Raw genomic sequence first — 21404 nt, forward strand, 5'->3', positions numbered from 1 at the left:
TCTTTATCTTAATGCATTCTATACATTAAGATAAAAAGCCTTCTGTGTGCAGCAGCCCCTCTCATCCCCCCCAATACTTACCTGAGCCCCATCTCGAACCAGCGATGTTTGCACGAGAGTCTCAGCTGTACGGGACTCTCCCTACTCTTTGGCTGAGACAGCAACAGGCGCCATTCCCTCCCTCTGCTGTCAATCAAAATCAGTGAGCCAATGAGGCGAGAGAGGGGGCGGGGTGAGCCGCAGCCCCGTTTCTGCATGGACACGCAAAGCAGCAGCTCAGCTCAGGTGCCCGCATAGCGAGCTAGTTTTGACAGGTACCCGCTTCTACTTTCGCTCAGATCGCCTAGGCCTTTTTTGGACTCAGCTTCCACAGTTCAGGTCCTATTTAAGATGTATGTGCTGAGCAGAGGTACTGAGGATTTCACCATTGTCTTGATCTAACTTAAGTTGGTAGTGACACTGTTGCAGTGGCAGCTGGCGCTCAAAATTTTTTGGGGGTGCAAACAAACTGAAAAATTCAGAAAAATACAAAAAAAAAACATCAATTGCAGCCACTGCGCCCATCAATTGCAGCCACTGCGCCCATCAAATGCAGCCACTGTGACATCAATTGCAGCTGCACTGTACCCATTATGAAGGGTTCACTTCCCACCATCCCTGTGCTGAGTTTCCAGCCAAGCATGTACACCTGCTGTGCCCAGCAATGACCCACTGACCTTGTCCAGCAGCAGCATATATGAGGTAAGAGCCGACTTGTATATAGATTAGAGTAGAACAATACACTGCTGGGTGAGTCTCATACTTACCTTACAGGCAGCTCCGCTCGGGCCGGTCGTTCCACGGAGCTGCCGACGTCACTTGTGGTTCACCACTAGCATACGGAAACCAGAAGTAACCAGTTAACTAGAAAAACAAAGCACCTGCCCGTAGTAATACTATGGGCGGAAGTTGTCCAGCGCTTTGGAATGCGCCACAAAGCAGGTCAAAACCCTGCAAATGAAGCGCCTCGTCTGCAATCTCGTGATTGCATTAACGTGGTTCTTCCCATTGCATGCATTTTGAACTGCACTCCAACTGCATAGTGTTAGGAGATTTCAGCTTCTAAGACCACCCAGATAGGTTCAGGTAATGCAGGAAGACCTCCGTTGACCCCCAGGCCTGGAGATATCAATAAAGTGACACAGGAGACAGGTTTGCTTAGCCACTTAATGACATCTAATTTGTATTGGTCAAAAGGGACAGTATTTATGCAGTTTGAGGGATGGGAGGAGTTTTACTAACCTTATACATGTCATTGAAATGAAAATAGGTTCAGTTAATATTTAACTATTAGCTGGTGTTATAAGACAAAATCTTGCATCATTTCTACTATATATGTATTTCTTAACAGGTGAAGGACACACTAATCTTATCAAGAACAAACATGAGCTAGGCCAAACTCCATATTCTAGCTAAAATGTATAGGCAACCTTGAGAAGGTTTTCTATAGATAACAACTTAAAGATAATGTGGGTTTCAGTTAAAACTCATATTTGAGTTTTCTCAATTTTCCTGTGAAACATAAAATGGTTCCCTAGAACTAAAATGGAGTCCCTCATGATATGTGCTATGTTCTTTACAATCCCCTCTTTGAGACATTATTTATATGGCTCACTATCTTTCACAGTTATGTAAATTTTCTTCTATCATAATACATACTCAGATAAATTCTATTCGCAGCAGCAGGATCAGGGGTTCGGGATGCCTTAACAATTATACACATTATAAGCTTATAACAGGCATATAGGAACAAAACAAAAAGAGCAATCATAATTATAGTTATGGCTGCACTCTTTATCCATGCCAAAATTCCTATCCCAGAACTTAGGTTTGCAAAAGGATCCCATGTCTTAGCAATGTTTCTAGCTTCATCTTGTAATTTGTTTACTTCTTTCCGGTGTTGTGCAATTATATCATAATAATCTGGTACCTCCATACTTGTGTTATGAAACCAGGTACAACACTCATAATCTTCTGTGTTTTCACATAACCCAGTTAAGGCAGCACTCATGCTTTCTATGGCTAACTCGTGTAGTTCTAATTGTTTTCTAATTGCCCTAGTTTCTATATTTAATTTAGTAATATCATCAGAATTCTTTTCCATTATTTCATCAATGATTCCAGTGTAATTATTCAACCTTTTCATTAAGTCTATTCCCCACCCAGTCCATGAGGGGAACCAAGCCCATGCCTTATCCTTTGTAAGAAATAACTCCCTTTTATTGCGGTGTTTGAGGGGGTACCTAGGATGCATGCTAGCTTCAAGGAGGTGTCCTCCCTTACTATCTCCTACTACGCCCATGATGGGGACTAGGGATGCAAGATAACACCATCCTTGGGGTTCGGTGGGGATCCAAGGGTGACAGATTTTTCCACAACAGATATAAATACTGTTTCCTAGAGCTAAGGATCGTTTGTTGAATATTGTCATCATTTCATCAGAAAAACTGGAAAAAGTTAAACTCGACAATAATTGTCCTACTGTGGAAGTGGAACTGGAGTTAAGAAAGTTTATTAGAGTGGTGTTTAGGGCAGGTTCTGAAGTATGAAAGAAAGGGCTTTCAATTGAAGTCATTGAAAAGTTAATATTAGCTTGTTGGCAAACTTCAGCTCCATTTGTGGAGTTTCCCAGCCTAAAACACCAGTCTGGGGAATGACTTCTACCAGTAATTTGGAAAGTAAGGGTATTATTTGAAAGTGTTCTTATGACTTCTGTAAGGACGACAGGAGGTGTGCCATTAAGGAGTGGGGTGAAGTTTAGAGGTACTGCCATTAAGGGGATTCTAGCAGTGCTAGGATGGAGTTTACTACATATCCAACATTTTTCAAATCCAGATTTCTGGGCGTAGCTATATTTAAACTTCAACAATAACATTTTATCTGTAAAACTTTCTGAGTTTTCATTTCTCTTGTGTCTGTCATGTGTATTATTCTGTTGTAGAGTGTTAGAGGCCCCACAAATACCCTTTATGAGTCCCAAATCTTCAGAATAATAAATACAGTTAGTTATCAGCCAAGTTGGCAGGAACACAATCAGGGCAGCCCAGCATAGGAGGCACAAGGCTTTCCCAGAAGTCCGTGGTGAAATAAGCGACGTCATCTTGTTCAGAGTCTTGACCACCTGCTTCACTCTGTTTTCGAGGATTTATATCACCTGCTTCACCTCTCTGTGCTTTATCTTTGCCTTGCTTCTTAGGGTCCTGGTTGACCTTCTTTACGCGACTTGCATGAATCCAGGCCTGTTGTCCTTCTACCAAAATAGCTGTGCGGGTGACTGCGATCACTGTGGTTGGGGGTCCGAAGGGAAACTCTTGTTTCTTGGTGCGGTTCAATCTCTGGACCACCACGGTGTCACCCACCTGGAAAGGGTGTGTAGGTTCCTGTGAAGAAGAAGGAGAGGTGCGAGCAACATTCCTTTCAACTTTATCCAAAGTTTCAATAAGTTTTTTTACATATTCTTCCTGAATAAGATCTAGGTCCCCTCTTTCTAACATAAGTGGCTGTCTGGCCCATGGGGTGGGGAATGGCCTACCCATTAAGACTTCAAAAGGAGAGTATCCTGTCTTTTTAGAGGGTGTCATTCTTACCTCGGCTAGTACAGCTGGTAGGACCTTCTTCCAATTTGCATACGTACCTCCAGTGGCCTTCCTGATCTTATCTTTGATGGTTCTGTTCATCCTTTCCACTATACCTGAACTCTGGGGGTGGTAAGGAATATGAAACTTCCATTCTATTTTCAGTGTTTTTACCAGGTCTTGACAAACTTTGGCCACAAATGCAGGACCATTGTCAGAGTTGATCTGCAGTGGGCAACCCCACCTTGGGATAATTTCTTGTATCAGAATCCTCACTACTGTTTGTGCATCTTCCTTTGTAGTTACAAACAATTCTATCCATCTTGAAAACATGTCCACTATTATTAGCAAATATTCCTGTCTTTTACCTAGTTTGGGCATGTGTGTAAAATCTATCTGCAGATGAGTGAATGGTGTAGATGGATATATCAGATGTTCGTGTTTTGCTTTGTGAGGGTTGCTAGGGTTATTCCGAATGCATGTGATGCATCTGGAAACATATGCCTTAACGAGAGAGGGAAGACCTGGAATGTAAAAATCCTTATCCAAAAGTTCACATGTGACTTTCCACCCTCTGTGACCTATCCCATGGTATTGTGAAATAAAAATGGGTGCACTGGCTACAGGGATACATGGTCTCCCCTCTTGGCAGACAAGGTCAGTTTCTGGGTTTGTCTGCACACCTATTGAGTTCCATTGCTGGATGTCTTGGTCTGTGGCATATGCTTGGAGATCACGCAATGTTTGATCCAAAAGAGGAATTTCTGGTGAGAGTAATGGCATTTGTATGTTTGCAGGCTGTGTGGATGCTGCTTCTTTTGCTGCTTTGTCAGCTAAGGCGTTGCCTTTGGCTATGTCATCCTGTTGCCCTGTATGTGCCCTACAATGTAGTATAGCTATGGACCTTGGTAATTGTATAGCTTCTAACAGACTTGTGACAAGCGTGGAATGTGAGATGGATTTACCGTCTGCTGCTATATAGCCCCGCCTTTTCCATATGACTCCAAAATCATGCGCGACACCGTACGCGTACTTGGAGTCTGTGTAAATGTTTACATCCTGCCCTTCAAAAAGCTGACAAGCTCGAGTAAGGGCTATAAGTTCTGCAGCTTGTGCTGATTGGAATGGGACAGGGTTTGCTTCCAGTATTTTATCAGGCAGCTGTACAACAGCATACCCTGCATGGTATGTGTTATCAGTTGGTCTTGAACAAGACCCATCCACAAAGACATTCTGTGCTCCAGGGAGAGCAGTTGAAGACATGTCTGGTCTCGGGGATGTGTCTTGGTGGATGAGGTCCATGCATTCATGTTGAGGCACTACCTCATCTTCTTCACCTTTCAAGCCTAGCAAGGCATTCAGGATTGGAGCTGGGCCAGAAGTGGGAGAGGCATATTTGATCTCAAGTTTTGGGTTAGAAAGTAAAATTACTTCATAACCGCTCAGCCTCTGGGCTGACATGTGCTGGGTTAATGGGGGTGTTGTAGGGTGACAGTGTCTCTTTAAGAATTCCTAGCTGCAGGAACCTTTCCACCATTGGGGCCACTCCTTCCTCTTTTTCTTTTGAAATGGGGTATTGTTTGTGATAAACCGGCTGTGCCCATGATTTTAAAGCTGCCTTGTATGGGGTACAAGAAATAAGACCTACATCCAAGGAGCTTTTTGACCATACCGGATCATCTGGTGGAGGGAGATCACTATCCTCAGTGTAATATATTGGTATTACCTTGGAGTGTACGAAGACCCCTCCTTCAGTAGTCATTTTCAGTGTTATACCCAATCTTCCCATCAAATCTCTACCCAAGAGATTCACAGGACAATTTGGTATAATCCTGAAACAATGATGCAAGACTGTTGCACCTCCCCTTTCAACATCACTTACTGGTAAAGGTGGTGTTTTGTATGTTTTGGTAAGTATCCCATTAATTCCCATAGAAGGTTCAGCAATTTTAGTCTCACCTCTGTAGTAGTCCTCACTGAGGGTGCTCCGAGTTGCCCCTGAATCGGTTAAAAATGGAACAGGCCTATTTTTGACATATAGGGTCACAATTGGTTGTTCATTGTAAGAGTGTGAGATCAAAGGAAATGCTGGGATACTACCTTCCGGGCAGCTTCATTTCAGTTGCTGTTGATTCCACTGTATAGGGAATCGGGGACCCTGTTGCTTTGGGGCAACTTGATTCGGTTGGCTAGATTGGGGTCCCTGTGTACGCATTTGATCTTGATCTTGAGTGTTTGGGTTATTCCATTCATAAGGACATTGATTTCTCCAGTGACCCTGTTGTCCACAGTTAAAACAACATGTGCGGGACTGCTGGGGTGGTCTGGAAAAACCATGCCCTCTCCCTCTTGTTCTTCCTCTTCCTCTGCCTCTGTTTCCACTGCTCCATTGTCCACCATTATCTTGGGGAGGCTGAGTTCGCACTCCACCCTGATAAAGGCTACTCACTGCTTTCTCTTTTATTACATCAAAACACCCTGCTGCTTCTTTCTGTATTAAAGTTTCCTGAAATTGGTCAATCGTCTGTGTGGTCCATTCAGATATCATCTGTTTCACCACTAAGGCGAACTGGGGTTTTAGATTATTCATAAAAGTTTGAATAAACAAAGCTCCCACATCAGTAGTTGTAGCTAATCCAGCTTCTGTTGTCCAATTTTCATGAAACCTTTTCCAGAATTCAACCACAGTTTCTCCTGACTTTTGTTTGCATGCTATGGCAGTAGGGAGGGAACTTTTATTTTTAAATACTCTCATCATTTCAGTCTCTAATTCTGTCCACATGGCGTCCCTACCTGGTACTGTGTTTAACCCATATGCTCCCGCGTTTCCAGTGTCAATAGTGTTTATACTTGGAACATTTGCCCAGCTCCAGGAACTGGTGTGTCCTATGATACCATCAATGATAAGACGCATGTCTTCCTGTGTGTAATTTCTACCCTTACAGGCCTTTTTTAAGTAAATTAAAGTGCCACCTGCAGAGGCGGTGGGTTTGGGGCAATGTTTTACTATCCTGTCAATGTCCTCAATGTCTATTACCTTTTTTAATAATTCATTTCCAATGGTCATGAAAGGTGTTTGAAGGTTAGTGTTACTATATACAGTTCCACTCTTTGTTTTAGGGGGACTAAGTATTCTATCCCCTTTAACGTCTTCTTCCTCCTGCTCTTGGCCAGGTGGTGAAACTACCCCTCCTATAGCTCCCTGATCATCTTCTGGTTCCCCTACCTCGACTCGGGCCCTCTGTGGGTGCTGTCTATCTTGTTGTGGAGCGGGAGGCATCTGCTGTTGTGGTTGTGGAGCGGGGGGGACCTGCCGTTGTCTGGTTGCATAATGTCCAGCCAGAAGATCAATATCTTCCTTTCTTAAACTTGGATAGACATGTACATATGCGGGTGGAGGATGACTGACTATTGGCAGGGGTGAGGCTATTGGGTCAGGGACAAATCTCTTTTTATCGGCTTCTTCTCTATGTTTCTGGGCATAATCTTCCTTACTTAAACATTTGGTGGGCTTTTTCTGTTTCTTATTATCCCTCTGAAACCAATATGGGGCGTATTTTAACCAGTTCTCTCCTCCCTTTTCCATATAATCCATATCCCATTGAGGATCCCCGGGGTACCAAGGGAAAGCTCTCTTATCTCCTAAACACAATCCTTTTATCATATCTATGTGAAATTCATCATTAGCGCCATCCCGGGGAAAGGGGTCTACACTGTGTATGGCTTCGGTCCATCCCGCTAAATTTGAAACCCATGGGACTATGAATTCATAATTAGTACCACAAATTCTGGCTACAAAATCCTTACACGTTTCTCCTGGATTGGGAAGAGGGGGAGGATCTGCTTTACCTTGTTTCTGACCCATATTGACAGTGGGAGTCGACTGTTCTTACCACCCAGTCTTCTGACCCACACACACACAACAGATTATCTTATAACTTCTAATGCGATAGATAAGAAAAAGCAAAGGATTTTGGGGTCACCGGAGTCTATTTCCTCATTAACCACTTCATATCCCTTCCCAAAAGGAATGTCTCTATATATGTGTATGCAGTACTGCTTATCTTTGTGGGTTTCCCAAAAACCCTCCAATATTAACCTCTGGCGTGGTTCTTATCCCCTACTAATTTACGGGTCTAAAAAGCTTTAATCAGAGCTGAGGCAAGAAATATTTCGTCAATAAAGACAAAATAGAGACTTACCTTCAGATGATTTTTGGCTTTTTTTCCCAAAGGACGAGCCCCCAGTTCTGTTAGGAGATTTCAGCTTCTAAGACCACCCAGATAGGTTCAGGTAATGCAGGAAGACCTCCGTTGACCCCCAGGCCTGGAGATATCAATAAAGTGACACAGGAGACAGGTTTGCTTAGCCACTTAATGACATCTAATTTGTATTGGTCAAAAGGGACAGTATTTATGCAGTTTGAGGGATGGGAGGAGTTTTACTAACCTTATACATGTCATTGAAATGAAAATAGGTTCAGTTAATATTTAACTATTAGCTGGTGTTATAAGACAAAATCTTGCATCATTTCTACTATATATGTATTTCTTAACAGGTGAAGGACACACTAATCTTATCAAGAACAAACATGAGCTAGGCCAAACTCCATATTCTAGCTAAAATGTATAGGCAACCTTGAGAAGGTTTTCTATAGATAACAACTTAAAGATAATGTGGGTTTCAGTTAAAACTCATATTTGAGTTTTCTCAATTTTCCTGTGAAACATAAAATGGTTCCCTAGAACTAAAATGGAGTCCCTCATGATATGTGCTATGTTCTTTACACATAGACAGCCCAAAACCAAGGTAATCCTATGGGCATAGTTTACATCATTGCAGTGCAGTTCAGCGCAGTTAAGAAAAAAAAAAAGTAGAGTGTGCTGCATTTTTCTGCACCACAAATGCAGGGAATGCACTTCAAATGCACCGCACTGTGCATTCATTAGCCAAGAAATCCAAGCCCAAAAATGTATAAAGAATGCACTGCAAACGCAGTGCTTAGCACAGCATAAAATGCATTCAAGCACACTTCAAATGCATGCAATTATGCAGTCAAAAACGCACAGTTATGTGCAGTTTCTGGTGTGAATGGACCCTTACTCTTAAGCTCTATTGTGTAACGTAGACACTGCAGTTCACTTCTATACATTTCATAGTGATCTTTTCTTTCTTAACTCTGAAAATAACATAATTAATCACTGTTTTTATTGAGTATCCCTAGGTAAGTAATCCAGAGCTCAGTTCTCCAGGGAAGTACAGTTCTTAATTCTTTGTGTCATTTCTTAATTATTCTTGACATGACCCATTTTTATGTGCTGTTGAGTAGCAGCTGGTACAGAACAGGAATTCTCTTCTTGTCTGTTTCTTGCTACGTGGAGAAGCAAAGCCAGGGCTGCATTCTATTTTTAGGTAAAAACAGATATAGGGCCTTGGATTTTCTTGCTTGTCCTTTTTCTGCATTTGATTCTGTCTATCTAATTTGTTTTCCTTTTTAAAGCCTAGAGTAGGCTGTATAGCAAAACTAATGTGGGGCTATTACAAGGCTTTTCTTGTAATTTAGGCCTCATGCACACTGGGCGTTAATGTTGCTTTTCGAGGAGTCTGGCTTTTTTTTTTTTCTGCCTCTAAACACCCCTCTAAACATACAATATATAAAAGACAAAATTGCAGCCCTAAACTAAATTATGGACATATACTTTACATCTGTCACCATTAAAGCGGCGTTCCACCCAAAAGTGGAACTTCCGCTTAAAGGCCTCCTCCCCAGCTTCTGTTTGTGAAATGGAGCTTTTGGGGAGGAGGGAGTAGTGGGTACCCGATTTTGACACTTAACCCACTGCCTCTTCCGTTCCGGTTGCCTTAGGCGATCAAAAGCAGAAGTTTTCTCCACCCCTCCTCCCCCCCCCCGAAGTGTTCTGGGACACATGACAAGTCCTAGAAGACTTCGGGACCAAAGAGCGCAGCGACCGCTTGCGCATGCACAGTGGGTACTCGACTGTGAAGCCGCAAGCTGTCACAGCCGGGTGCCAATAGTAGAGATACCGGAACCGCAGAGGGAGGAGGGAGTGTGAAAACTGCTGGGGTGAGTACACCACTGGATCGTGGGACAGGTGAGTGTGTGTTTATTAAAGGTCAGCAGCTACAGTTTTTGTTAGCCGTCTTTGTTAGCTTTGTTAGCCGTCCTTTAATTTGAGTTCAGTGCTAAAGTGTTTGTTAAAAGACAGTGTTACCTCCTGCGGCAGGCTTGAGAGTAGAGTAGGTTGGGTATCAGCCCTGCACTCGGATAAGACATAGGTCGACCTCTAGAGTGGCCTTACAGCCTGACACTCAACCAGTATGTTTTCTTGGACACATAAGATATTTCTGCTAAAGACCCAAAATGTTTATCACTGAGATATAGGGCTACATTATCATAATAGCCTAAAATTGGAAATTCAGATGCTTAGAAATATGTATTACTGGCTTCTTTTTTTCAACACTCTTTTTAAAGTTCAAGAAAAAGCCCAATGTGCATCTAAAATAGGCATAGTGCCATTGCCCAACCTCAGTCACAAAAAATGGGAGGTCCCTTGCTCCCATGTTCCTGGTCTGGCTTGGCCTTTGGCTGCTCATGTCCCTGGTACTCTTATTCTGGAGAGGCGGGTAACATAAAGTTAATTGTTCAAAGTCTTTCTTTATTATAGCCAAACTCTAGGAAGATATAAGAAAATGTGCGTAATTGCTAAAAAAATATAAAACATGTTTGTTACCATTTCAGTCTGCAAATACTTATTGTAAACCTGTGAAAAATCCATGCTTAAAAAAGTGTAGTAGTGACAGTTACTGACACAGGTCAGTAGATATAACCAAACAATAATACAAAAAACAAAAGTGCAGCGCTTATCAAGATCAAAATATTGTGAACATATAAAAAAAAGTCCTCAAACCATCATATACAGGTGATAATACATAAATAAAATCAAGTAACCAAGTGAAAATAGTCCATATAAATACAAAAAATTATTCCCGTAATGGTTCCAGAGGAAAGAAGAGGGATAGGCAGACACATAAAACTCCCTAAGACATCCAGTGGAAGTAAACGGTAAGGGTGGCTGCTTACCAAAAGATGTTGGCTTTCAAATGAATGACAAGCCAAATCACGCCTTAGAGAATAAATCCCAAACAAATCCACGCTGGTTGTGATGGCTCTGGGTGCACTCAGATCTTCGGTTCCACTCGGGATATCGGGAAGTATATATGATATAAAATACTCATAGTGTAGTATGTAATAACAGCAGTTTATTTAAAAGCAAAAAATAACACTCGCATTGTAGAAGGTAAAAACATGCATGTCTGTATGGCTACAGCAAAGGAACTAGTCTTGGCAATGCGATCATTCCGACCAGCAGCCGTGGTGCGTAGTGACGTCATGTCTGGAACTTCCCAACGCGCTTCATCATAGTTTGACGTCAGGAGCGTGGCAACGTTGAACGTATGAAATAACGCGTTGGGTGGTACCAGACGTGACATCACCACGGCCGCTGTCTGGAACGATCGCTTTACCGAGACGCTAGTCCTTTGCTGCATGTTTTTACCTTCTACAATGTGAGTGTTATTTTTTGCTTTTAAATAAAGCTGTTATTACATACTACACTATGAGTATTTTATATCATATATACTACCCGATATCACGAGTGGAACTGAGGATCTGAGTGCACCCAGAGCCATCACAACCAGCGTGGATTTGTTGGGGATTTATTTGTTTGAGTGTTATTTTTTTGCTTTTAAATAAACTGTTATTACGTACTACACTATGAGTAGTTTATATCGTATATACTACCCAATATCACGAGCCAGAGCCATCACAACCACCGTCGATTTGTTTGGGATTCATTCCCTGAGGCCGGGTTCACACTGGTATGACAAACGCTCCGACATTGGGAGCTCATGTCGCGTGACCTGTGAAAATCAGTGTTTCCCTATGGGAGCCGTCTTAACTGGTCCGACTTTGAAAATGCGCTCTGCACTACTTTGGTCTGACTTTGACCCTACTTCAGCCCATTGAATATCACTGAAGTGGAATCAAAGTCGGATCGCCGTCTTGACTGATCCGACTTTGGCATGCAACATGTGCTCTGATGATCTTGAAGGGGAACTCCACACCAAATTTGAAAAAAAAAATGGCATGGGTTCCCCCTCTAAGAGCATACCAGGCCCTTCGGTCTGGTATGGATTTTAAGGGGAAGCCCTGCACCGAAAAAACTGACTGGGGTCCCCCCCAAATCCATCCATACACAGCCCGCCATGTCAGGAAAGCGGGTGGGGATGAGCGAGCACCTTGTCCCTATGTTGATGAGGACAAGGGCCTCTTCCCGACAACCCTGGCCGTCGGTTGCTGGGGTCTGCGGGCGGGGAACTTATCAGAATCTGGAAGCCCCCTTTAACAAGGGGGCCCCCAGATCCCGTTTCCCCCATCCTATGTTAATGAGTATCGGGTACACTGTACCCCTACCCATTCACCTAAAAAAAAAAGTGTCAAAAATAAAACACAGTACACAGGTTTTTAAAGTAATTTATTGAGGCAGCTCCGGCGTCTCTTCCGCTCACTTCTCCCCTCTCTGGCTCTTCTGTCTCCTCCGCTGACATCTTCTCCTGGTTCTTCTCCCCTCTCCGGGTCTTCTCTGCTGATGTCTTCTAGCCCTCTCCGGTTCTTCTCCCTCTGTCTGCTGTCTTCTGCCTCTGCTGGGTCTTTTCTCCGCTGTCTTCTCGCTCTTTTGCCGGGTTTTCTCTACTGTCTTCTGCCTCTGTTCTTCTTCCGATGTTGACTCAACGCTCTCTCCTGCTCTAATGCTGGGTGCGCAGTGTGCCATTACTTATATTGGCATGGGGCGGTGTCACCGGGTGATGTCATCCGAAGGCCCCGCCCCTTATGACGTCACCGCCCGCGGCATGATGGGGTAGTAAAGTCATAAGGGACAGGCCTCTGGTGACCCCGCTCCATGATAATATAAGTAGTGGCACACCGCGCACCCAGCATTAGAGCAGGAGAGAGCATTGAGTCAACATCGAAAGAAGAACAGAGGGAGAAACCCAGCAAAAGAGAGAGAAGACAGCAGAGAAGACCCGGCAGAGGCAGAAGACAGAGGGAGAAGAACTGACAGTGGAGGAGGCAGAAGAGCCAGAGAAGAAGTCCGAAGAAGTCCTAAGAGATGCCGGAGCTGCCATAATAAATTACTTTAAAAACCTGTGTACTGCGTTTTATTTTTGACACTTTTTTTTTTTTTTTAATAGGTGAATGGGTAGGGGTACAATTTACTCATTCACATAGGGTGAAGGGCCTGGTATGTTCCTTGAGGGGGAACCAAATGTCTTTTTTTTTTTTTTTTTTTTTTTTTTTTACATTATGCGTGGAGTTTCCCCTAAAGATTCATACCAAACACAGTGCCTGGATCCCTGTTCATTGAAGTTGGATGCATGTCGGACTTCAAATCGCAGGGCAAAGTCGGATCCAAAGTGGTACGACTGTCCTGTCATACCAATGTGAACCCGGCCTAAGGCGTGATTTGGCTTTTCATTCATTTGAAAGCCAACATCTTTTGGTAAGCAGCTACCCTTAGCTTTTACTTCCACTGGATGTCTTGGGGAGTTTTTGTGTCTGCCTATCCCTCTTCTTTCCTCTGGAACCATTCCGGGAATCACCATCACTATTTTTTGTATTAACATGGACTTTTTTCACTTGCTAAGTTGATTTTTTTTTTTTTATGCATTATCACCTGTGTATGGTGGTTTGAGGACTTTTTTTTAACACTTTGTCATTAATATATGTTCACAATATTTTGATCTTGATGAACGCTTCACTTTTTTGTTTTTTGCAAATACTTATTACCTGGATGTCATGCTGACCCTGTGGATCCAGAACAAGTATTTAGATTGGGACTTATGACTTAGCTGATCTGCCAAGTTGTTCTGGGTGCCTTCATTACTTTGCCAGGCAATCAGCATTTCAGAAAGATGGCAATGGCAACCCTACAATCCTAAAAAAAAGTTTGCCTTAATTCACATAATTTTACAAGAACTAGAAATTACTGCTTTGTAAGATAATGTATTAAAGGTTCTCTAGAGAAGAGGTAGAGTGATGGTACAGAATATAAATAGAGACGTGGTGCAGTGGTACAGAATACACAGAACTACAGACTCTGAAAAATATTGACACTCCTTCCTGCTTTGCAAGCATAGTACAGAAATATGTACAGTAAGTGGTCAGTGTTGTACGTAGTTAAAACCGCTCTTGTGTGTGTGTCGGATCTAGGTACCTAGTTTTTTTTTTTTTTAGCTGGAATTTGTCCTAATCAAAGTTAATATATTTTATTAGAGGTATTTATATAGTGCCGATAATTTATGCAACACTTTAAATATATTGTACAGTTCGCATCAGTCCCTGCCCTCAAGTAGCTTACAATCTCACACGCATACATACACAATCTAGGGCCAATTAAAGCCTGGTACACACTATCTTTTTTATTTAATTTTTTTTCCAACCCAGCTGCCTGGATGGTAAAAAAAATTGAAGAGTTCGGCAGGAGATCCTGTACTAACAATCTGTAGCTAATACACCGATCTCCCTGCTGAGCTATTGTGTGTCCCCCCCCCCTGCCCCCCCGCCCACTGGCCTTTAGCTGAGTGCACTGATTGGATGCCGATCGGCAGACCTTTTATAGTCATGCCCCTTCGACAGAAGCCAGTTCCATGGGCCAAATGTCGGACTGTTTCTATTGAACTGGCCAGTAGTGCCCGATAATCTGCCTGTGTGTATGGCCCTTTAGACCAGAGCCAATTAACCTACTGGCATGTCTTTGGGGTATGGAAGGAAACCCATGCAAATATGGGGGAATATGCAAACTCCATGCATGGTTGAGATTCAAATCGATGACCCTACACACAAAGTTCTAACCATTAAGCCACTGTGCTGCCCCTGAACTGTATAAATAATAACTAGACAGCACGGATGCACATTGTAATGTCCTTTGTTACTTTGCAGCTCCCTGCCATCCAGCAATCTCATCCGAATTCTTCGAATGCAAGATCCTGAACGAGGACAAACTACATTACCTTTTTTGCCAAGAAGCCAGCAAGATGAAGAAACAGAAGATTAAATTTTTTAGCATACTACCTGAAGACCCTACTTAAGTGATTGGAGAAGATTACAGTCCATTTTGATGATGTTTGTCACAAACCCAAGCATTTCAAACTGAACATAGGCTAAAAAATACACCAGTAGAGGTTACCTTCTGTGAAATTTTGAAAAAAAAAAAAAAAATGATCAGTTGCTCCAGGGATATAAGCAGTTGAAGTTGTATACAAATATACTTTTTTTTTTTTTTTTTTTTCAAGAAAAGCTAAGGCTGGCTATAGAGGATTTTTTTTTTCCTGATTGGCCAGCAGGTTGATCAGAGAAAAAATAGAATGGATTCCCCCATCCACACAAACGAGGTGGGTGAAGGAATCCTCCACCTTGGGACATTCTATTCTGACAGAACTCCTCTTCTGTCAGAATACACTGATCAGCGATGCAGTGGATTGTCTGCCGCCCCTGATTGAATGACAGTTTTGCAACAGGCCTGTACGACAGAAGTCAATCATTAGATCTACTCTTTTCGAGTGGAAACCATAAATAAATCGAAATTCAGCCTGGTCCCTGCTGAACCAGACAGATTTTGATCCATCTATGGCCAGCTTAAGCTTGTCTTCTTCCTGCCTCTTGTTAGTAAAGTTATGTTATACCTCTTATTGTTCAATGAAGTTATAACTTATTATGTTAAGTTGAACTTTTGCAGGAAAGGCTGAGGCTTTTTTTTAATTCCTTCAGCTTCCAATCTCTGGATCCAAATGTTAGGTACACATGCCTTTTTCAGTGGAGGTAATGGTTGAGCACATGGGGGTGGGATACTCGGTTTGAATGGCCTACATTTGTGACAGTTTTACTTTAACGAATTGTGCAATACATTGGCCCACAGGTTATGAAGGTGTGGGCAGCCAGCAGCTGAGGAACTTCCATTTCAGCAAGCTTTACCACTGTGTGCAGGCCATGATGGTACCAGGATTTCCTCAGCAACCATAGGCCACAAAGCTCAATGGGCAATTTCTTAAAGCCCAATTGAACATTCAGTTTAAATTGGCTAAATACATTCCAGGTGCATCAGTGTCTTTTTTTTTTTTTTTTTTTTTTTTTCTAAAGCAGCCATAGTCAAAGAAGAATAGTCTGCTCCCTGCCAGCAACTCTAGAGAAGGACCTTTACTTTCTGTGGGGAAGCAGTGGGCTCTCTTCAGAAGTCTAACATACCCCTTACTGATTTAAAGCTATAGCTCTGTAATTCGCAAACCCCCTGCAAGTTACAGAGCTCTGACTAAAGCTTTATACACACTATACAATTTTGTTTAGATTTTTTTCCTTTAGATTTACCAAAACCATAAAATAAGAGGTCAAACCTTAAGAGTTTCAATTTGTATGGGATCAGACAGGCCCTTGCACTACATGGTTTTAGTAAATCTAAAAGAAATCAGACACACAAGTTGTATAATGTGTATGGGGTCTTAGGCAGGTAAATTACTACAAAGAAATCCCTGCTTCCCCCCCACAGAGAGCAAGGGTTCCACTCTGCAGCATTGCTGGCAAGGGTCCGGCTTTTCTAAATAGGCTGTGGCTGATTTTTTAAAGAAAACAATCCGATAGACTTTGCACATTTTCTCTTTTGACACACCTGGAATGTATTTAGCCAATTTAAAGTAAAAGTTCAATTGGTTGGGCTATAATACAAAATTGTGGCAGTGCTAAGATATAAACAGAGATGCACATGACAAATATTACAGCTCAGCATGTTCCTTCCCCAGCCTTGAGGAATAGGTGTTCCTCCTGCCCTGCATATCACAGTGCTATACACAGTGCCTTACCATGTAATAATCAGGCCTTGACATTACACACGGGCCAAATGCTGTGCGGCATCGGCCGATTCAATAGAAGCCGGCTGACCTTCAGCCCGTGTGTACAGCAGCAGGTCTGTCAGAAGCCTACCATTTGGTCATGATCGAAAAAGGTCTGCCTGAGAGCGCTGACCAGAGTGTTCTGGCCAGGGGGCCATTCCCCTGTCAGACCACAATAGAACAGCAGGGGAGATCTCTGCACTAACATCAGATTGTTAGTACAGCGGCTCAGACCGTAGCAGTCAACACACTGGGTTAAACGATAAAAAACAGTAGTGCGCACAAGGCTTTAAGCTATGCATATGCTGGCTTACAGAAGCTTCAGTTTGCATACCTACTTCGATAATGCACCCTATTGCAATGTTAGGTCTTACATCGGAGGCTCTCAGCTTTGTCATGCATATCTCAGTTTATAGATATTTCTGTTTTTGTATTCACCTGTTAATATAACAAAACTTTGTATATCAATGTTTTTTCTGTACTTTTCTTACTGGGTTCTGTAAATATTTTGTGTATTTTATATTTTCCATGTTTTGTTGGAATCCTTGGAGAAAGCTGACAGCTTTCAAAAGTTTAAAGTTGAAAAACTGTTTTAGCTATTGTTTAATAGTAAAGTTATTTTATTTATTAAGTTGGTTTGAATCTATATGTAGCATCACAATATTCACACATAATCTGCAGTATATTAAGTTAATGTTTGACACCTAAATCTGAACTCCAGTACTGGTTTTTATTTAAAAAGTGCAATTCCCAATAGCTGTTGAAGAAGAAAAAAATAAATAAAAATCAAAGAGAAAAAAAGGGGTGCCAGGTAGCCTCCTAGCAGAGTAAGCTTTATTTAGTGTAGCACAAATAAAAAAAAAACTAGTGCACTCACAATTCTAGGTGAAAAAATTGGCATGTAACAAAGTGGAGACAGTCCCAGAGCCGGAGACTCAGGTCTTCAAGTTGAAGCCTCTGTGAAGGTATCAGTTACTGCAAATACACAGTGAACCACAGGTGCTGTAACTGGGACGGGTGCCTCCACATCTGGTAAACATCCAAATCACCTCCTGTTTTATGTCCACTGCAGGGAATCATGGGAAACATGTTTCAAAGAGAAGGTCTTCCCCTTCAGTTTGAAAAAAAAAAAAAAACATCCCCTCACGCCAATACTTGTCTCCTCTCCGGAACGGTCCCGTGTAGACTTGCCATTCTTCTTCCAGGATACCTAACCCACTCCCTGGGCACCCAGGCTGTCATTGACTTGCCCCCTGAGGGCACTTCATATGGCATCCTAGACTTAAAGTACTGCTGGACTGAGCAGTGCTTACACATCCATTAAGTACCACCCACCACTGCCGCCTTAGAGGAAGTAACCCACATTTCACAAGCCCCTGGGGGCACATAGCACAGCCTGGACTAACAGAACTGCTGGGCTCAGCAATGCTCAAATTTTTGGTATAACACATTGCTTTTGCCTTAGAATAAGGAACCCTAATGTTGCTGGGCTGGGCACGAAAACAGTATTATAGGGTTTTCTTTTGTTAATAAACCCTGGTGGGGGGGGGGGGGGGGGGGGGGCAAGGGATGCTTGAAAAGGTAGAGGTATGTAGGGAAGCTTACTATAAGTATGTAGAAAGTGAAGTCTGTTGGCATACTTGTTCTCTTCAGTGCCTACATGGTGAATGAATGAAGACTTAAAAGATCTAGAAGCTTGCACCTTTAAAAATAAGCCAGCAATGGCCGCTTCCAATTATGGCTGTCTTGACAGGCTCCCTTTAATATAGAGTTAGGTGGTACCTTGCCCACCTGTATAGATTACAATTGCACACACTTTGGACAGATCAGGTCTTGTCTTAAAGCATGACTTTTTCTGCTTATACCAACAATGAAACAGTACAAGTCTCCCTCCTCGTGGCGACTACCCATTGGATTGTCTGGATTCCTGCACCGCTCCTCAAGGCAGCTTTGTTCTCCTGTGGCACCAGTACTCCCTGGACTTCCCGCTGGGTGATCCCACTCTGTTACCATCTGCCTGTCACCACAGATTTCTTTGTGAGTGTATTTTAATTGTATCATTGTGTCTTTTATAATAAACTGTGCTACACCAATGGCGGCTTGGCGCCTCTTTCCCTCCCCTCTTCTATTACAAGACTCTGCTACTACTTTCCTTTAAACACTTGCAATTTAGGTTACCTTTTCTTCTGTTTTGAGTTGGTGTCAGCGGGTAAAATCATCCACAGATTTTTCTGTACAGTATTTGGAACTTGAGCAGCAAGATCTCACCGTCTGCAGGCATTACTATGTGGGGGGGGACCTTTTTATTAGGTAAAGGGGTATAAATCATTGTGTAACCATAGATTTTTATGGTCATAATTAAGGAACCCTATACTTTCATTCCAGGTGCAAAATGTCTATTCCCTTTGAACATGTTTTAACGGTCAATAGTTTTTTCAAGTATCACATACAAGCAGCCAAGATGTATAAAAATACAGTGTGCTAACATACAGTCTGAGCATATACAGAGTATCACAAAAGTGAGTACACCGATCGCATTTTTGTAAATATTTTATTATAACTTTTCATGGGACAAAACTGAAGAAATGACACTTTGCTACAATGTAAAATAGTGAGTGTACAGCTTGTATAACAGTGTAAATTTGCTGTCCCCTCAAAATAACTCAACACACAGCCAGTAATGTCTAAACTGCTGGCAACAAGAGTGAGTACACCCCTAAGCGAAAATGTCCAAATTGGGCCCAATTAGCCATTTTCCCTCTATGGTTTCATGCGACTCATTAGTGTTACAAGGTCTTAGGTGTGACTGGGGAGCAGGTGTGTTAAAATTGGTGTTATCACTCTCACTCTCTCATACTGGTCACTGGAAGTTCAACATGGAACCTCATGGTAAAGAACTTTCTGAGGATCTGAAAAAAAAAAAGAATAATTGCTCTTCCTAAAGATGGCCTAGGCCAGTGATGGGAAACCTTGGCACCTCAGATGTTTTGGAACTACATTTCCCATGATGCTCCACTACACTGCATGGGAAATGTAGTTCTAAAACATCTGGGGAGCCAAGGTTCACCATCACTGGCCTAGGCTATAAGAAGATTGCCAAGACCCTGAAACTGAGCTGCAGCACGGTGGTCAAGACCATACAGCAGTTCCACACAGGCTCCACTCAGAACAGGCCTCGCCACGGTTGACCAAAGAAGTTGAGTGCACGTGCTAAGTGTCATATCCAGAGGTTGTCTTTGGGAAATAGACGTATGGGTGCTGCCAGCATTTCTGCAGAGGTTGAAGGGGTGGGGGGTCAGCCTGTCAGTGCTCAGACCATATGCCGCACACTGCATCAAATTTGTCTGCATGGCTGTCATCCCAGGAGGAAGCCTTTTCTAAAGATGATGCACAAGAAAGCCCGCAGTTTGCTGAAGACAAGCAGACTAAGGACATGGATTACTGGAACCATGTCCTGTGGTCTGATGAGACCAAGATAAACTTATTTGGTGGTGTCAAGCATGTGTGGCGGCAACCAAGGGAGGAGTACAAAGACAAGTGTATCTTGCCTACAGTCAAGCATGATGGTGGGATTGTCATGGTCTGGGGCTGCATAAATGCTGCCGGCACTGGGGAGCTACAGTTCATTGAGGAAACCATGAATAGCAACATGTACTGTGACATGCTGAAGTAGAGCATAATCCTCTCCCTGCGAAGACTGGGCTGCAGGGCAGTATTCCAACATAACAACCCCCAAACTCACCTCCAAGACGGCCACTGCCTTGCTAATGAAGCTGAGGGTAAAGGTGATGGACTTGCCAAGCATGTCTCCAGACCTAAACTTTATTGAGGAACTGTGGAGGAGCACAAGGTCTCTAACATTAATCTGGTCCATGATGTCCTTATGGAGGAGTGGAAGAGGACTCCAGTGGCAATCTGTGAAGCTCTGGTGAACTCCATGCCCAAGAGGGTTAAGGCAGTGCTGGAAAATAATGGTGGCCACACAAAATATTGACACATTGCAGCCAATTTGAACATTTTCACTTAGGGGTGTACTCACTTTTGTTGCCAGCAGTTTAGACATTAATGGCTGTGTGTTGTTATTTTGAGGGGACAGCAAATTTACACTGTTATACAAGCTGTACACTCACTACTTTACATTGTAGCAAAGTGTCATTTCTTCAGTGTTGTCACATGAAAAGAAAATATTTACAAAAATGTGAGGAGTGTACTCACTTTTGTGAGATACTGTACATGAAGCAGGACCTAAAGGACCTTAATATGAAATTCAGTACACAACCTAGTCACACAAAAAGAGTAGAGGTAACAACACTTCTGTATATGACAAGACATGGTCATCATATATCAAAACACTGCAACAGGTAAATAAAGCAAAACAAATCAGCCGCACTGGAAAATAAGGCCACAGTACAAACAGAAATACCCAAGGGTGAAAACAAGAACCAAAAGAGGAGAAAGGGGAAAAAGGGTAAGAAAAATAGGAAAAAGAAGACAAGACCTAATAACCACAGGAAGAAAACCTAAGCGGTCACCAGAGACAAAGTGACTGCTCCCCACAATTGTAATTTTTAGCTGCCAGAGGGATAAAAAAAAAAAACAATTGCCTTGTAGGACATAGTTTGCCAGAGGGTCATTCAGCAAAGCAATTTGAGCAGGGTTGCCCAACCTTTTGAAAAGCAAGGTCCACCTAAGCAATTTGGTAAGCAGTCGTGGGCCACGATGAGCAGAGCGGGTGAATAACAGGTCTATGTTCACTCTGTCTATGCAGAGCAGACACAGCCTGCACGACTATAGACCCTCCAATCCTATCCGCCCAGACAGAAGTGGACG

The 21404-nt window shown here is 42.7% G+C and overlaps 1 protein-coding gene across 2 annotated transcripts in view; it reads left to right on the forward strand.

Annotated features, from left to right (window-relative positions):
• SMC6 (structural maintenance of chromosomes 6) overlaps positions 1 to 17205 on the forward strand; it is a 166775-nt gene extending 149570 nt beyond the window's left edge. For both annotated transcript variants that reach the window (XM_073625346.1, XM_073625347.1), the window contains one exon: positions 14635 to 17205. In XM_073625346.1, the coding sequence (XP_073481447.1) occupies positions 14635 to 14749 (115 nt within the window). In that variant the 3' untranslated portion in view covers positions 14750 to 17205. The remainder of the gene's footprint in view (positions 1 to 14634) is intronic.
• Positions 17206 to 21404: the final 4199 nt, after the last annotated feature.

This window comes from Aquarana catesbeiana, linkage group LG04, assembly GCF_042186555.1.
Source record: "Aquarana catesbeiana isolate 2022-GZ linkage group LG04, ASM4218655v1, whole genome shotgun sequence".
Classification (NCBI taxonomy): domain Eukaryota; kingdom Metazoa; phylum Chordata; class Amphibia; order Anura; family Ranidae; genus Aquarana; species Aquarana catesbeiana.